At 36.3% G+C, this 17,348-nt stretch overlaps 1 protein-coding gene across 1 annotated transcript in view; it reads left to right on the forward strand.

Annotated features, from left to right (window-relative positions):
* DDX10 (DEAD-box helicase 10) overlaps positions 1 to 17,348 on the forward strand; it is a 306,774-nt gene that overhangs the window by 159,800 nt on the left and 129,626 nt on the right. The window contains 2 exon segments of the mRNA NM_001076881.2: positions 4,301 to 4,420; positions 11,774 to 11,935. Of these exon segments, the coding sequence (NP_001070349.1) occupies positions 4,301 to 4,420; positions 11,774 to 11,935 (282 nt within the window).

A 17,348-nucleotide genomic window follows, 5' to 3' on the forward strand; every position in this document is an offset into this window, starting at 1 on the left:
TGTGTGTGCTAGTCACTCAGTCGTGCCCCAATTCTTTGTGACCCCATGGACTGTAGCCGCCAGGCTCTTCTGTCCATGGAATTCTCCAGGCAAGAATACTGGAGTGAGTTGCCATCCCCTGCTCCAGGGGATCTTCCCAACCAAGGGATTGAACCGGGGTCTCCTGCATTGCACACAGATTTTTTACCATTTGTGCCACCAGGGAAGCCAATAATATAGGATTTTGAAGATTATGTTTACATGGCAGGCAATTTTGCTTTTTTTAGAAAAAAAATAATAAACTAGTTTTACTAAGTTTGGTTACTTAGGTACTAAAGTACCTAACTTTTGGTACTAAAGTTAAGTACTTTTGGAATTTGGAAAAGCAGTGTTTATAAATGCTACAAATGCCCTGATCTTTAACATGAAGGCATAATAGGTATCCTCTAAGATTCCTATCAGGCTTGATAGTTCTTTATTTTGTTAGTGTTCTTAATTTTTAGATGCTTATGGTGAGGTAGGTTTTTCTCATTGATTATATTTTGAATCTTCTTGAGGCCAATATTAACTAACATGGCTCTTTTGGTAGGAACTGTTATTATGTTTGTAGCTGTTCTTGTTCTTTTATCTTCCAAGTTATTCTTGGCAACCTGCTACAGCAATCACTGTCAAAAATGACTTGATACTTTATCAACTTTGTATTTTATGACATTTTCCTCTTGGCATTTTATTTTAAAGTATAGCATACATGATGTAGAAGAAGTGCAAATAGAAGTGAAAATGGGATTTTGATGTTTTATGTCTTGTCAGGAAATCTTTCATTATACTTTGATGAAGTATGGCACAAACCCAGAAAACGGAAATTTTGTTATTTAAAAAGTTAATTTTATAAATATTATAAATATCTGCTTCTTAAAACCAAAGCAAAGTGAAACAAAAGAATATTACCCTATTATATGGCAAAGGTATAAACATAAATGGGAGAAAATATTGAAGCATCTTTAACAAATGAAGAAATTTTACAAATAAAGTTCCTGAAATTAATTAAAAATGCTTGCAAAAGATAAATACAGTGTACTGAAAAATAAATGCCTTTGTAAAGATGTCTTGCTATGTTTGATATAAAAATGCATATTAAAACTTCCCTGAGATATTTTTTTGCCTAGTTTCCTGGTAAACGAAAAACCTAATATACTTTGTGTAAATAGATTTGGAGAATCAGTTACTCTCAAATTGTTGATTAGAGTACAAATTTGTATAACTTATTTGGAAATACCTTTCAAAATTTAAATACACATATGCTAGATTCAAGGGATTAGATCTGATAGAGTGCCTGATTAACTATGGACAGAGGATTGTGAAATTGTACAGGAGGCAGGGATCAAGACCATCCCCAAGAAAAAGAAATGCAAAAAGGCAAAATGCTTTTGAGGAGGCCTTACAAATAGCTGAGAAAAGAAGAAAAGTGAAAGGCAAAGGAGAAAAGGAAAGATACACCCATTTGAATGCAGAGTTCCAAAGAATAGCATGGAGAGATAAGAAAGCTTTCCTCAGTGATCAGTGCAAAAAAATAGAGGAAAACAATAGAATGGGAAAGACTAGAGATTTCTTCTAGAAAATTAGAGACACCAAGGGAACATTTCATGCAGAGATAGGCACAATAAAGGACAGAAACAGTATGGACCTAACAGCAGAAGATATTAAGAAGAGGTGGCAAAAATACACAAAAGAACTGTACAAAAAAAATCTTCATGAACCAGATAACCACGATGGTGTGATTACTCACCTAGAGCCAGACATCCTGGAATGCGAAGTCAAGTGGGCCTCAGGAAGCATCACTATGAACAAAGCAGGTGGAGGTGATGGAATTCCTGGTGAGCTGTTTCAAATCCTAAAAGATGATGCTGTGAAAGTGTTGCATTCAGTATGCCAGCAAATTTGGAAAACTCAGCAGTGACCACAGGACTGGAAAAGGTCAATTTTCATTCCAATCCCAAAGAAAATGCCAAAGAATGTTCAAACTACTGCACAATTGCAGTGTCTCACACACTAGCAAACTAATGCTCAGAATTCATTTGATTCTTGGGACATAAACTGAGATAGCTGAAGAAGACATAACATACAACTTTTTAACTGGATATCCTTTATAAAATAAATAAACGTGTTACCTACTAAAATTAATATTCAAAAGAATGACATTGAACTAAAACTCTGTAAGCTGTATATGAAATACTCCCATCAGTGGACACACAGAAGGTATTTGTTCATCACGAATGTATCACTAACGCAGTGATGTTTGCTACTCAGTTCAAGCATCTGTTCCTCAAAAGGAAGGTTTCTTTGAGATCCTATCCTTGCTCTAGACTAGCTAGGGCAAGCACCCTATTAAAGAATTCATCCTCTATATTTTGTCTGAGCACTTAATACATCTGTGACTAAATAATTTAAATTTTTCCCCCATTGATTAAGTTAGGTTCCTTGAGGGTTGAGAATCCATCTGTCTCTTTCACTGCTGGGGCATTGTGTACTATGGTATCCTCTGTGTTGATAACAATGCATATTTGAATGAGTGAGGATTAATTCTAGAATATCATACCAACACCGCAGCCTATTAGGAAAATGCGTGTTTGTCTTCTCACCTGTGTTGGCATTTCTGTTCCTTCTTTCAGTGACTTCCCTAAAACAAACGAGCAATTTAGTGTTTTAGTGGGGTAGGAGGTGGAGAACACAGATCCCTTTTAGAAACCATGATTAACATAAAACTGCAAAGATGTAAACACCCCCAAGTTTTGTTATTTAATTTCAGTGATATGGATTTCCCTAAATCTCTTGATATAGACCCACATTACTCTGAGGTTTTGCTCTGAAGGATTGATTTTTCTATTATTTTATTTTATTCTTACAGTTTTTGGTATCTTTGCTTTTTGACCCTTTCTCTTGTTCTGTGACTGGCCTTTTGTGTTTTATTACAAAAAATTTCAAACATGCGGAAAGATTGAAAAAGTACTTTGATTCCAAAGTATCCGTCACTCATATTATGCAATTATCTTTTTACCGTATTTCCTTTTTCATGTAGTTTTCTGTCAATCCATTCATCATCCTTTTTTCAATTAATGCATTTTTGAGTAAGTTGCCAATATCATTGTACTTTTTTCCATATACTTCAGCTTGCCTTGCATTAACTAAAGTTCAGTATTGTTTACAGGATTCTTTTTTGAGGTAGAAATTTATATACAATGAAACACGCCAATTTTAAGTGTAACATTTGATGAATTTCGACATGTGTATACACAAACTCTTATTAAGCGGTAGAACAGTCTCATCACCTCCAGAAAGTTTGCTCCTGTTTTTCCTCATTTTTTGTGCTTTTATTTAACAATTAAAGCTTACTCCTGTTTAATTATTTTTACATTATAATGATCCCCTCAGCTTTGCACTGTTTGATAGGCATTCTCTTTATCATAAGTTGAAGGTTGATGACAAAGTATCCGCCAACTCAGGATTGTTAAGAATCAGCCTAGTAATAAAACTAAGAAATCTAGTAGGAGTTAGGAACATAATCTCCAACCTGGTGGTTGTGTTGGTCATGCTCTGTGATAAGTGTTTGCAGGGTAAAGGGGGAGTGGGAGTAATGACTGGGTGGAAGAAAGTCTTATTAGTGCTCTGTGTTCACATGGTACTAAAGGAAGCAGTTTATTTTGGTTGACAAAATTCCTGTTCACGAAGTCTTACTTCTTAAGAAGTAAGACTTTTCACCTTAGAACACATTTCACCTTTGTGCAGTAAGACCATTTCACCTTGGAACACAACTTACCTGTTTCCCAGTATTCATATAGTGAATTACTGTAATGGGAGGAAGTAAAAAACAATGTATTAGAGTCATTTTGCTTTCCAGGGAAACATTTTTCTAATCTAAAATTTTAAGTTTTTTTCTTGGAAGTTATAGCTGTTTTTTAAGTGTGTTGTTTTTAGCTGAAAGATAGCTTGCTTTCCCTTATATGTCTATTTATAACATTATCATGTAGTTTCTAATGCTTCAACATTATCAGTATAGCACAGTTTAGTACCGGAAGTTTAGTAACAAAGTTTAGTAACAGTAGAAATTTAAGATTATTTATGTCTAACACTCATATTGAAATTTAAAGTCCTTTAGCACTGATAATTTTATTTCTAGACAGCAACTTTGGTGCTTCTCATTAGCCAATGAGCAATAAACACATTCAAGTTTGGAAAGTGTATTGCCAGTGTTAAATTGTTAATATAAGATAGCCATTTAACTAATCATCTGTGCTTTTTTTTTTTTTTTGGTATATTCTGACAGAAGAAAGAACCTTCTAAATCCAGTATGAAGAAAAAAGTGACCAAGATTGCAGAAGCAAAAAAAGTAATGAAGAGAAATTTTAAAGTAAATAAGAAAATAACATTTACTGATGAAGGAGAGGTAAGATTCTATAAATGCTTCATTTCTGAGGTACTTTCCAAGTATTAGAAAGTTTGATTCTGCTGCTGACATGCCATTTTTAATAAGAAAAATGAATGTTTCTCAAGACCTCTCAGGCAACTCCTTTCATTGTTTCTGTAGGTATTTAGTCAGCTCTACATATGTAGGCAAGAATGCCTTTGTGACAGCAAGCTGGGCTACTTCTTAATGATTAACAACAGAGTTTGTTTTCTTTTTTTTTAATCAGAGTATAGTTGCTTTAAAATGCTGTGTGTGTTAGTTTCTGTTGTATAGCAAAGTGAATCAGCCATACGTGTGTGTGTATATATATACCCTCTTCTGGGATTTCCTTCCCACTTAGGTCATCACAGAGCATTGAGCAGAGTTCCCTGTGCTATACAATCAGTTCTCATTAGTTATCTGTTTTATACATAGTAGTGTATATATGGTGCTTCTTAGGTGGCTCAGTGGTAAAGAATCCACCTGCCATTGCAGGAGATCCAGATTCAATCTCTGGGTTGGGAAGATCCCCTGGAGGAGGAAATGACAACCCACTCCAGTATTCTTGCCTGAAAAGTCCCATGGACAGTGGAGCTTGGCGGGCTACAGACCATGGGTTCGCAGAGTCAAGAGTCGAACACGACTAAGTGACTGAGTGCCACCATGCACCAGTACATATATACCAGTCCCTGTCTCCCAGTCCATCCCAGTCCCTCACTCCATTGGTATCCATATGTTTGTTCTCTGTCTTTCTGTTTCACAAATAAGTTCATCTATACCATTATTCTATATGGTTCAGATATACCATATATATTTCACATATATGTGTTAATAAATAATATTTGAACCATGGTTCAGAAGGAAGGGGACATACATATGTATACTTATGGCAAATTCATATCAATGTCTGGCAGAAACTGTCAAAATATTATAAAGTAATTATCCTCCTATTAAAAATAAAATTAAGTAAATAAACTTATTTTAAAAAAGAAACAATACTTGTTTTTCTCCTTCTGTCTCACTTCACTCTGTATGATAGTCTCTGGGTCCATCCGCATCTCTGCAAATGGCACAATTTTTTTCCTTTTTATGACTAAGTAATATTCCATTGTATGTGTATACCACATTTTCTTAATGATGGATGTTTAGGTTGCTTCCATGTCCTGACTGTTGGAAATAGTGCTGCAGTAACAATGGGGTGCATATTTCTTTATGAATGATGATTTTTCTCTGCATATATGCCCAGGAATGAGATTGCTGAGTCATATAGTAGCTGTAGTTTTAGTTTTTTTAGGAGCCTCCATATTGCTCTCTCTAGTGGCTGTTTCTGTTTGCATTCCACCAACAGCGTAAGAGGAATCTTTTTTCTCCACACCATCGCCAGCATTTATTGTTTGTAGATTTTTTGGTGTATTTTTTAAAAAATTCTTTATTTTTTAATTGAGGGATAATTGCTTTACAGAATTTTGTTTTCTGTCAGACATCAACAAGAATCAGCCATAGGTACACCCATGTCCCTTCCCTCCCGAACCTCCCTGCCATCTCCCTCCCCTTCACACTCTTCTAGATTTTGTTATGGAGCCCCTGTTTGAGGTCCCTGAGTCATACAACAAACTCCCACTGGCTATCTGTTTTACATATGGTATTGTGAATTTCCATGTTACTCTCTCCATACATCTCACCCTCTCTCTCCTCCCCTCCTCCCGTGTCCATAAGTCTGTTCTCTATGTCTGTTTCTCCATTGCTGCCCTGCAAATAAATTCATCAGTAACATCTTTATAGATTCCATACATATGCATCAGTATATGATACTTTTTTTCTCTTTCTGACTTACTTCACTCTGTATAATAGGCTCTAGGTTTGTCTTGTCTCATTAGAACTGACTCAAATGTGTTTCTTTTTATGGCTGAGTAGTATTCCATTATATATATGTAGCACAGCTTTATCCATTCATCTGTTGATGGACATCTAGGTTGCTTCAGTGTTCTAGCAATTGTAAATAGTGCTGCAATGAACATTGGGCTACGTGTGTCCTTTTCAATTTTGGTTTCCTCAAGATATATGCTTAGTAGTGGAATTGCTGGGTCATATGGTGGTTTTATTCTGCTTGTATATTTTGGAAATTAATCCTTTGTCAGTTGTTTCCTTTGCTATTTTATTTTATTTTATTCCTTTGCTATTATTTTCTCCCATTCTGATGGTTGTCTTTTTGCTTTGCTTATAGTTTCCTTTACTGTGCAAAAGCTTTTAAGTTTAATTAGGTCCCACTTGTTTATTTTTGTTTTTATTTCTGTTACTCTAGGAGGTGGGTCATTGGGGATCTAGCTTTGATTTATGTCATCAAGTGTGCTACCTGTTTTCCTCTAAGAGTTTTATAGTTTCTAGTCTTACATTTAGGTCTTTAATCCATCTCAAGTTTATCTTTATGTATGGCATTAGGAAATGTTCTAATTTCATTCTTTTACACATAGCTTATTTCCAAGCACCACTTATTGAAGAGGCTATCTTTGCCCAATTGTATATTCTTACCTCTTTTGTCAAAAAAAACAAATGTACCCATAGGTGAGTGCATTTGTCTCTGAGCTCTCCATCTTGTTCCATTGATCTATATTTCTGTCTTTGGGCCAGTACCATACTGTCTTAATGGCTGTAGCTTTGTAGTGTAGTCTGAAGTCAGGAAGACTGATTCCTCCAGCTCCATTCTTCTTTCTGAAGACTGCTTTTGGTATTTGGGATCTTTTGTGTTCCATATGAATTGTGAAATTTTTTGTTCTAGTTCTCTAAAAAATGCCATTGGTAATTTGATAGGGATCACATTGAATCTGTAGATTGCATTTGGTAGTATAGTCATTTTCACAATATTGATTTTTCCTACCCAGAAACATGGAATATCTTGCCATCTGTTTATGTCATATTTGATTTCTTTCATTAATCTCTTATAATTTTCCATATACAGTTATTTTGTCTCCTTAGATAGATTTATTCTTAGATACTTTACTCTTTTTGTTGCAATGGTGAATGGGATTGATTTCTTAATTTCTCTTTCTGATTTTTCATTGTTAGCATATGGGAATGTAAATGATTTCTGTGTACGGACCTTGTATCCTACGACTGCTGAATTAACTGATTAGCTTTAGTAATTTTCTGATAGTTTCTTCTGGGTTTTCTATGTATAGTATCATGTAATCTGCAAAGAGTTAGAATTTTACTCCTTCTTTTCGGATCTGGATTCATTTCTTTCTCTTCTCTAATTGCTGTACCTAGGACTTCTAAAACTATGTTGAATAGTAGTAATGAGAGTGCACACCCTTGTCTTGTTCCTGATCTTAGAGGGAATGCTTTGTTTTTCAGCATTGAGAGTAATGTTCGTAGATTTTTTGATGATGGCCATTCTGACTGGTGTGAAGTTTTGATTTGCATTTCTCTAATAATTAGTGATGATGAGCATCTTCTCATGTGTTTGTTGTCCACCTGTATGTCTTCTTTGAAGAAGTTTCTATTTAGATCTTCTGTGCATTTTTTGATTGGGTTGTTTCAGGGTTTGTTCTGAATTTCCCAGATCCTGTTTTTATAGATAAGACTTTCTTGTCATCGGGTCCATCTCTTAACATACTCTGTGGGAACATCAGATCAGATCAGTCGCTCAGTCATGTCTGACTCTTTGCAACCCCATGAATCGCAGTACGCCAGGCCTCCCTCCATCACCAACTCCCAGAGTTCACTCAGACTCACGTCCATCAAGTCAGTGATGCCATCCAGCCATCTCATCCTCTGTCGTCCCCTTCTCCTCCTGCCCCCAATCCCTCCCAGCATCAGAGTCTTTTCCAATGAGTCAACTCTTCACATAAGGTGGCCAAAGTACTGGAGTTTCAGCTTTGGCATCATTCCTTCCAAAGAAATCCCAGGGCTGATCTCCTTCAGAATGGACTGGTTGGATCTCCTTGCAGTCCAAGGGACTTGCAAGAGTCTTCTCCAACACCACAGTTCAAAAGCATCAATTCTTCAGCACTCAGCCTTCTTCACAGTCCAAATCTCACATCCGTACATGACCACAGGAAAAACCATAGCCTTGACTAGACAGACCTTTGTTGGCAAAGTAATGTCTCTGCTTTTGAATATGCTATCTAGGTTGGTCGTAACTTTCCTTGCAAGGAATAAGCATCTTTGAATTTCATGGCTGCAGTCACCATCTGCAGTGATTTTGGAGCCCAGAAAAATAAAATCTGACACTGTTTCCACTGTTTCTCCATCTATTTGCCATGAAGTGATGGGACCGGATGCCATGATCTTCGTTTTCTGAATCCTGAGCTTTAAGCCAACTTTTTCACTCTCCACTTTCACTTTCATCAAGAGGCTTTTGAGTTCCTCTTCACTTTCTGCCATAAGGGTGTTGTCATCTGCATATCTGAGGTTTTTGATATTTCTCCCAGCAATCTTGATTCCAGCTTGTGCTTCTTCCAGTCCAGTGTTTCTCATGATGTACTCTGCATATAAGTTAAATAAACAGGGTGACAATATACAGCCTTGACGTACTCCTTTTCCTATTTGGAACCAGTTTGTTGTTCCATGTCCTGTGGGAACATACAGAAGGATAATAACACAACTACTCACCACAGCTTCTTTTGCTCGACTATAGAAAGCCTCTGCTCTGCGATTCCTCAATTTTAGATGCTATACTGGTGTGTTCTTACTTACTGGCCTGCTGTGGGAAAATTCTCTGCTTTAAAATAACCTTAAATGTATAGGTGTCTGGTTTACATTTCCTATTTACCTGGTCTTAGTGTAAATACATCCTCATAGAGTAGGGAAGGGGTTACCTCGCAGATTGCTCATGAAAATCACTCATTATATAATAATATTATCTTCATTTTTTAAGAGGAAACATATTTAGAATGTCAAGTGACTCACCTTAAGTAGTGATGCTAGAGTCAGTGGTCATTGTAGCATCTTCTGAGTATTGTCTCTGTTTCGCTCTGACTGACCTATGGGTTTCCCTGTTCATTCTGATATAGTGCTCAGGATCCCATGCCCACCATGATATCATTTCCCTTGCCCTATGTTTATTTTTTCTTCATATCACTTATTATGAGACTTTGCATTCTGTAATAATTCAGTGGTTGTCTATTTCTTCCACTCTAGTGCAAATGAGGGAAGATATTTCCTCTCCAGTGGAATAAGAGAAGGTATTTCTATTCCACTGAGATGAAAAAAGTTACATGAGGGAAGGTATTTGTTGGCTCTGCTTACTACTCTGTCCTCTGCACTTAGGACAGTGCCTAACAAATAGTAAGCCCTCAGAAGAAGTGTATACCCTGGTAAAATAACAGAGCTTTTTATTCTAACTATAATGTATCACATGTCACATCAAATATTTTATCATTATTAATATAATTGCTGCCTGCATAATCTGTATGCAGTGGTATGTGTTTACTTTTAATTCTGAATTTAGCAAAGATTTGGATGTTACTTTGGGGATGAGGTTTTGGTTTAGAAGGCCAAATTTGCACTGGTAATGTGGAGTAAAATGGTGTATAAATCATATGGAAACTAACAAAGTTGATTGCAATTAAAATTTTAAAGTTGTTGTTGAAGTTGCAGAGGAAGCCTGTAAAATCAAAATATATGAATCTCTGTGATCCAGAAAAGAGGTCAGCGCTTGAGAAACACTAAATCAGAAAATAGTTGTAGTATTGTATCATATGCTCACTGTAAGAGAGGATTAGTGCTTTTAGTGTATTGTGGTTCCTTACTGTGCTGCTAATTTAGCTGCAGAGATTATACCCATTAACTTCAGGTGGAGTGTAAATCCTTAACTGTGAAATATTTCATTGTAAATGTATTGCCAACAGGAGCATTGTATGACTGTAAGCCACAGTGAAACTTCTGATCTAAAACCCTGAAAAAAATGCTACCATTTGTTCCACCCATAGGCTTCCCTGGCTCAGTGGTAAAGAATCTGCCTGCAGTTCAGGAGACACAGGAAATTTGGATTCGATCCCTGGGTTGGGACGATCCCCTGGAGGAGGAAATGGCAACCCACTCCAGTATTCTTGCCTTGGAAATTTCATGGGCACAGGATCCTGGTGGGCTACAGTCCGTGGTGTTGCAAACAGTTGGACACAACTGAGTAAACAAGAAAGGAAAGGTTCCACTTACAGAGGGATGAATTTTTTCCATTCTGATAAAGGAGAAGTCAGAGCCGTGGGTGGTGGTCTTAACTGGCCCCACTCATCTCTCTCACTGCTTCTGTGACTGCTGTTGTGCTGCTCATGCATTTGTGACCCTTGCTTCAAGTTGTGACTCCATGGTAGTCTCATCTTGAAGGATGAGATGATGGCAAGAGTGAGAGGAGGCATTAACACCTGTGATGTGTGTGCCTACAGCCCTCATTTCCTGCTGCTTGATTAGCAGTCTTTCAGAAACTGTAGCAGTTACTTAAATCCTCCTGGCAACCAGTTATGGGGTAAAATAAGAGAAATGCTTTTGTCTAAATTGTCTAGAATTTTACTCTGTTAGGCCTGGAACATGATTAGTCAAACAAAGCTTATTTTTCAAGCAGTGATACAGATGTATGGAAATTAAGTAATTCATTCAGGGTTATGCACTGGGCTAGTGAAAAAGCCAAGGCATTAAGCCATGTCTCCTGACTCTCAGATCAGTGCTCTGACTTCTTTGTCACCTTGTTCCTAACCAGAAAATGTTTGTGTAAAATTGTGTAGATCTGAGCAGACTTATGAAATCCAGACTAACTTTCTCCTTTATGCTTAGTTTAGTTATTTCAGTTTTTATATGTGGTACCAGCTGATATGTGTTTCATCAATTTTGAGCACATAATGTATGCCAGATAATGTGTTGGGTTCTCAGGATACATGAATAAGACATATGACTACCCTCAAGGAGGTTAATGCTAGTAAGGAAAACATGAAAAGTAAAACAGCCCAGCATGCTGAAAGGTGTTAGAGGAGGTTCACTGACGTGCCATGGTGGTGGCAAGGCGGCACTCTGCTCAGCCTGGCTATTGCCCTGTGTAGATCATCTGGAGCTGAGTTAGTGGAGTGTTGCATACTACAAATGCTGAAATGATGTTGAAGCAACTACCTTACTGTCCAAATTATTTAATGAAGATTTCTTTTAATCCTGCTCTTAATTTGAGTTATGGCAGCATTACTTTATCCTGACTTTACTGTGACTTGCTCACTTTTATTACAAAGCTTGTTTGACAGTTTCAGAAATATAAATTGTAAGGCAGAAAGTATGTATGTGCACCATTTCAAAGTCATTCTGCAAATGCAAGTGGCATTCTGTTGGTGTTCCTTGTCTCCTGCCTCATACTCACCTTTTTCCTCTCTGCAGTTGGTTCAGCAGTGGCCACAAGTGCAGAAATCTGTTTCCAAGGATACTGAGGAAGAGGACGACGCTGGTGGTATCAACCTAGATAAAGCAAAGGAAAGGCTTCAAGAAGAGGACAAATTTGACAAAGAAGAATATAGGAAGAAAATTAAGGCAAAGCATCGGGTAAGCTTTCTATCTTGAATGAATACTGAATGAAATTTAATATGTCCTAAATATATTTAAATGTTCATTAGATATTCTTTAATAACCAAGTTACTTTACTATTTTCTTTAGCACTTATTTTTCTGTGGCTATTTTGTTATTTTATCTAGTCTTTTTTGCTTCTGCTGGTGGAGTCTTTGTATACTAAGTGGTTTCTGAGAATGTCACCTAAATCTGCCTTTGGTTGAGGTGACCCAAATTACAGTGATTTTTTTTTTTTTTAAATAAAGTTCTAATTTGGAGATAATTGTAGTTGTACACTTGTTAAAAGCTGTATTTTAACAACTTGTATAACAATGTGTAGCTCTATTTCTATAACTTTGTCATTTCAAGAATATATATAAATGAAGCTATGTAGTATATAGCCTTTTAGGATTGAGTTTTGTCACCCATCATGAATCTGTAGATTCACCTAGTTCTGTGTTTGACCCCTTTCTTTCTGTTACTGAGTAGTGTTACATGGTGTGGATGAAGCACAGCGGTTTCATGTTTCACCTATTTGAGTAACATTAATATTATTTCCAGTTTGAACTTAAATCTTTCCATAAGCAATTACTTGGCAATAGATATAATTTAAATTTACTAAATTAAGAAAAAAATAAGGAAACTTTGTGAGAACGAGTGCTTCTATATAGGCATATGCCCTATTGGCCTTAAACTTGGCCTTAAACTATTATCCTTAAAACAGAAAGGGTTACTCCATTCTGGCCTCTCATGATATTACTATCCTTTTGGACTACCTAAAAGTGGACCTTTCACTAGATAAATGAGTCAATTAATGAACTAAACAGATTTACCTTTTTAAAGAAGTTTCTGTAGTATGCCCTTGAGACAATGAATGGTCTCAGGGTAACACAGTATCAAATGAAAGAATCACTGCTATAATATTAAGTTCTGTATCAAAAATTTTCAAGTCGTTGGATGTGGTCATTATTAACCATATCCATATTAACCATTATTAACCATAATAATTAACCATATGATCATTATATATCCTGTGGTCAAAACGATAGGTTTTGACTCCTATTTGACCTTGTTATTATTTAATGATCCAATAAGTTGTTTTTAATAGTACAGCAGATCTTATTTCTTTAAGGTTTGATATAGCTTCACAGTAGCAGTTAATGAATAAGAAATTTAGTTCTTGAAGATAGCTTTCAGGGATGAAAATGAATGGCGAGGAAAAACATTCCATAAATATGGAGAACAAACGAACCTAAAATATACAGGTTGTAGTTTGAGGGTATAACGAAGCATTTCCATCATTGCTGCTTTTAGCACAGTACTTTAAATAGAAATTTGATGTTAATAATTTGTTGCTAAAATTTTTAATAATGCTGAGTATCAAGCAGCTTGTCAAGTTTCTGCTTAGGGTCTTCTTAAAGTATTTATCCAGCATAAGAACATTTTACCTTTATTTTTAAATTGTAGTCAGCAGTAAAAAGAAACCTGGAGAATTTACATTAAGTAAAGGCTCCCCCCACCCCCATTTGCTTCTTCCCTTTTTCTTATTTTCCCTTTCACCCCTCTTCCCAATGTGTGGAAGTTACTACTATATCTGGGTTGTGGAATATTGTTTCTGAAATATTTAGGAACTTAATTTCTCAAGTTACTATTGTATATGTATTACACAGTGTTTGTGTGCTAGGCTCTGCCTTAGACTGGGAAGATGGAATATATAATATACTTGATGTTGGGGCTTCCCTGGTGGTCAAGTGGCTAAGACTCCATGTTCTGTGTGCAGGGGGCCTGGACTCAATCCTTGGTCAGGGAACTGGATCCACATGTTGCAACTAAAGAACCTGCATGCTGCAGTGATGATCAAAGGGCCCAAGTGCTGCAACTAAGATCCAGAGCAGCCAAATAAATAAAAATAAAAAAATAAAATATGTGGGTTCTATTCTCAGGAAGTTTATAATTAAATCATGGTTAACTTTGAACATTCAGTCACTGCATAGAAATTTTCTGTGCTCCAATTTTTTTTTTACATTAAAATTTTTGAAATGAAGAATATCTTCATGTTTTCCAAAGTCAAGATGATAAAATTAATGTTGAGAAGTCTTGCTTCTGCCCATAGCTATCATTTTTATTCTTGCCTCCACCTCAGAGGTAAATTTTTATTAATTATTAATGTATCTGTATAGTTTATGCAAAGACTAGTAAATAGAAATGCATATTCTTATTTTCTCCCTTTGTTACATTCATACTACAGTATTCTACAGTACTGTAGATTGTTCTATACTTTTTTATTTGCAATTATTTTTGAGACTTTACATAATTTATTTTCTTTGCACCATTGTTAAAACATACCATATGACTTTAAAACTATCACTGTGACTGTCTCACAGCAAGGTTGAAGAGAGCAGTTTGGGGCAGATACAGTTGGGAGAGAAATCATGAGAACTTTACATGCTACTGCTTTTGAACCAGTTCTCTGTAACTAAAAGAGATATAAGATCTTTTAAAAACAAGTTTGTTGTTTAAAGCGAAATTTGTTGTTTTATATAAAATAAGTATGTTCTGCACAGGGTAGCCCATGGCATACTTTCTATATTGGAGACTGAAAATATTATGCAGCCTAAAAAGAGCACAAAGAAAAAACCAGAGTAATCTTCCCTTTATTCAGCTTAATGGGAATGCGACCTGGCACAAATATGATTCGTTTCTTGGTATTTTCATCAGTAAAATTATTATTTAAACAAATTTAAGTATTTGTATATTAAATTAGTGAAATTTCATGTTTTTGAACACTTTGTTTATTATAATAGCATACATAAGATACAGTGTGCTTAGTCGCTCAGTCATGTCCAACTCTTTGTGACCCCATGGACTGTAGCCCACCAGGCTCCTCTGTCCATGGGGATTCTCTAGGCAAGAATACTGGAGTGGGTAGCCACTTTTCCAGGGGATCTCTCCGACCCAGGGATCGAACCCAGGTGTTTTGCATTACAGGCGGATTCTTTCCCAGCTGAGCTACCAGGGAAGCCGTAAGATACAATACAGGTGCTCAAATCAGTTATGTACCAACTGACCATGGACTGGATTTCTACCTAGAATGCATATGTATTATTATTTTTTTTAATAATAGGTTTTAACATTTGGCATAATGTTTGGTGGAGAGAATGTTGTGCTATAACAAGTTGGAATACTTGCTTTGGAGTCCTAGCATTACCTAGTCCATTTGGGTCACCAGTCACCAGTTTGGATTGTACTTTCCTATTCTGAAAATTGAGGGAAAGATAGTAGGAGTTAATAACAAGTGATTAGAGAGATTCCCCTGGCTCTGTGTGTATAGGTAAGATGTGAGAATAAAATGAAAATAGAACTCCATAAAATCTGTAACATAATTCTGTAATTGATACATATTATGACACATATAATATTTTGAAAAATGTGTCAGTTTTAGAAGCTTTTATGAGATTAAAAATCTTTCAGCATGTTTAAAATATTTCATGATTATATTTTTGGTTTAGAAGGGCAAGATAGTTAATATAATAAATGAATTTAGTCGTAATGATCCTGTTTGAAAGTAATTATTTTTTCCTACTGTTTAACAGCCTGACATGATAGCTTTGAAAATGTACTCCATTTTTGTATGTGGGTCTCAGCTGCTCATTTATTCCCACATGTTATTCCTCCATGTTATTACACCTGTCCTTGACTCATATTTTTTCATCTACCAAATTCTGAAAACTGTAATTTCTCCTATGACTCAAGTAAATATCTTTGTTGTAAAGATTTATAGCAAAAAGTAAATAAAAAGGAAGAAATAAAGATGATACAGTTTATGGCCTCACTGGGAATGGAATTTAGCTGCTCTTTTGCTGGAACTTGGCCACTCACTCTGGAGACTTCTGGAGCCCTTGTGTAACTCCTTTGGGTCACCCAGTCAGCATCTTTACTTTTCTTTATGAGTCTTCATTTTAGCCATTAAGCATCATTTTCTTCTGAGACCATTTGGGTCTTCTGCTTTCTCTGGCAGTTTATAAGTAGCTATACTTAATTAGGCATGTTCCTGTTTTCTTTGCCTCTTGAAACTGTTTATCAGAAGTAAAATTATAGCAAAATTTATTTTTACATATAAAACCATTAGTAAATGAAGTTGTAAATACAAAAGCACTGCTTTTGCACAGAAACAATGTGTTTGCTGATAATTCAGTTAGAACTGAGAAAGATGGGCCATGAATCATACCCCTGAAAGGTTTTTTACTTAAATGGAGTGAAAATCTGCTCTGTGGTGTGTCATCATTTTTACCTCTGAAAGATAGCTTCTGTTTGGTGTGATAATATCTGTTACAATAGCTGAGAGTGGAGAGAAGCGATTCATTATGAGGTTCTCTTTCATTTCTTTGAAATTTGCTTTGAGTGCTTTATCCATTTGGATTGTGTATTTAGATGACATGTCAGAATGTAACTCTGGACTGTTTGCAGAGTTTTCTGGATTCTACTTAACTACTAGCATGAATATTACTATAACTCACCAGGGTTCTCTGTCCATAGCATTCTCTAGGCAAGAATACTGGAGTGTGTAGCCATTCCCTTCTCCAGGAAATCTTCCTGACCCAGGGATCGAACCCAGGTATCCTGCGTTGCTGGCAGATTCTTTACCATCTGAGCCATCACGGAGGCTCTTTAGAAAGTTAAGAATTAAAGAGACTTCTTAGAAAATCTATTTTGTTTACTGTTTTTTACACAGAATTGAATTGGCATGGAATCCAGGTGTCTTAAACATAAATTTATCTATCAAGAAGGAGAAAGGTAGTAATCAGGTATTGTAGGAATAGGAATAACAAGAACATTAAAGACAGTAGCAAGTAGCAGTTTGTTAACTGTGCCCGGCACTAAGCATTTTTATATTATATGCTAACCATTAACTTACGATATAAGTGATTTAGATTCATTTTACAGATGATAAAACTAAAACTTATAAGGGTCAAGTAAATTGTCCGAGGCCCCACAGTGTATCAGTTCAGTTCAATCATTCAGTCGTGTCCGACTCTTTGCAATCCCATGAATTGCAGCACGCTAGGCCTCCCTGTCCATCACCAACTCCTGGAGTTCACTCAAACTCATGTCCATCGAGTCGGTGATGCCATCCAGCCATCTCATCCTCTGTCATCCCCTTCTCCTCCTGCCCCCAATCCCTCCCAGCATCAGAGTCTTTTCCAATGAGTCAACTCTTCACATGAGGTGGCCAAAGTATTGGAGTTTCAGCTTCAGCATCAGTCCTTCCAAAGAACACCCAGGGCTGATCTCCTTTAGAATGGACTGGCTGGATCTCCTTGCAGTCCAAGGGACCCTCAGGAGTCTTCTCCAACACCACAGTTCAAAAGCATCAATTCTTCGGCACTCAGCCTTCTTCACAGTCCAACTG

The sequence above is a fragment of the Bos taurus genome, chromosome 15 (assembly GCF_002263795.3).
Source record: "Bos taurus isolate L1 Dominette 01449 registration number 42190680 breed Hereford chromosome 15, ARS-UCD2.0, whole genome shotgun sequence".
In the NCBI taxonomy this organism is placed as follows: Eukaryota; Metazoa; Chordata; class Mammalia; order Artiodactyla; family Bovidae; genus Bos; species Bos taurus.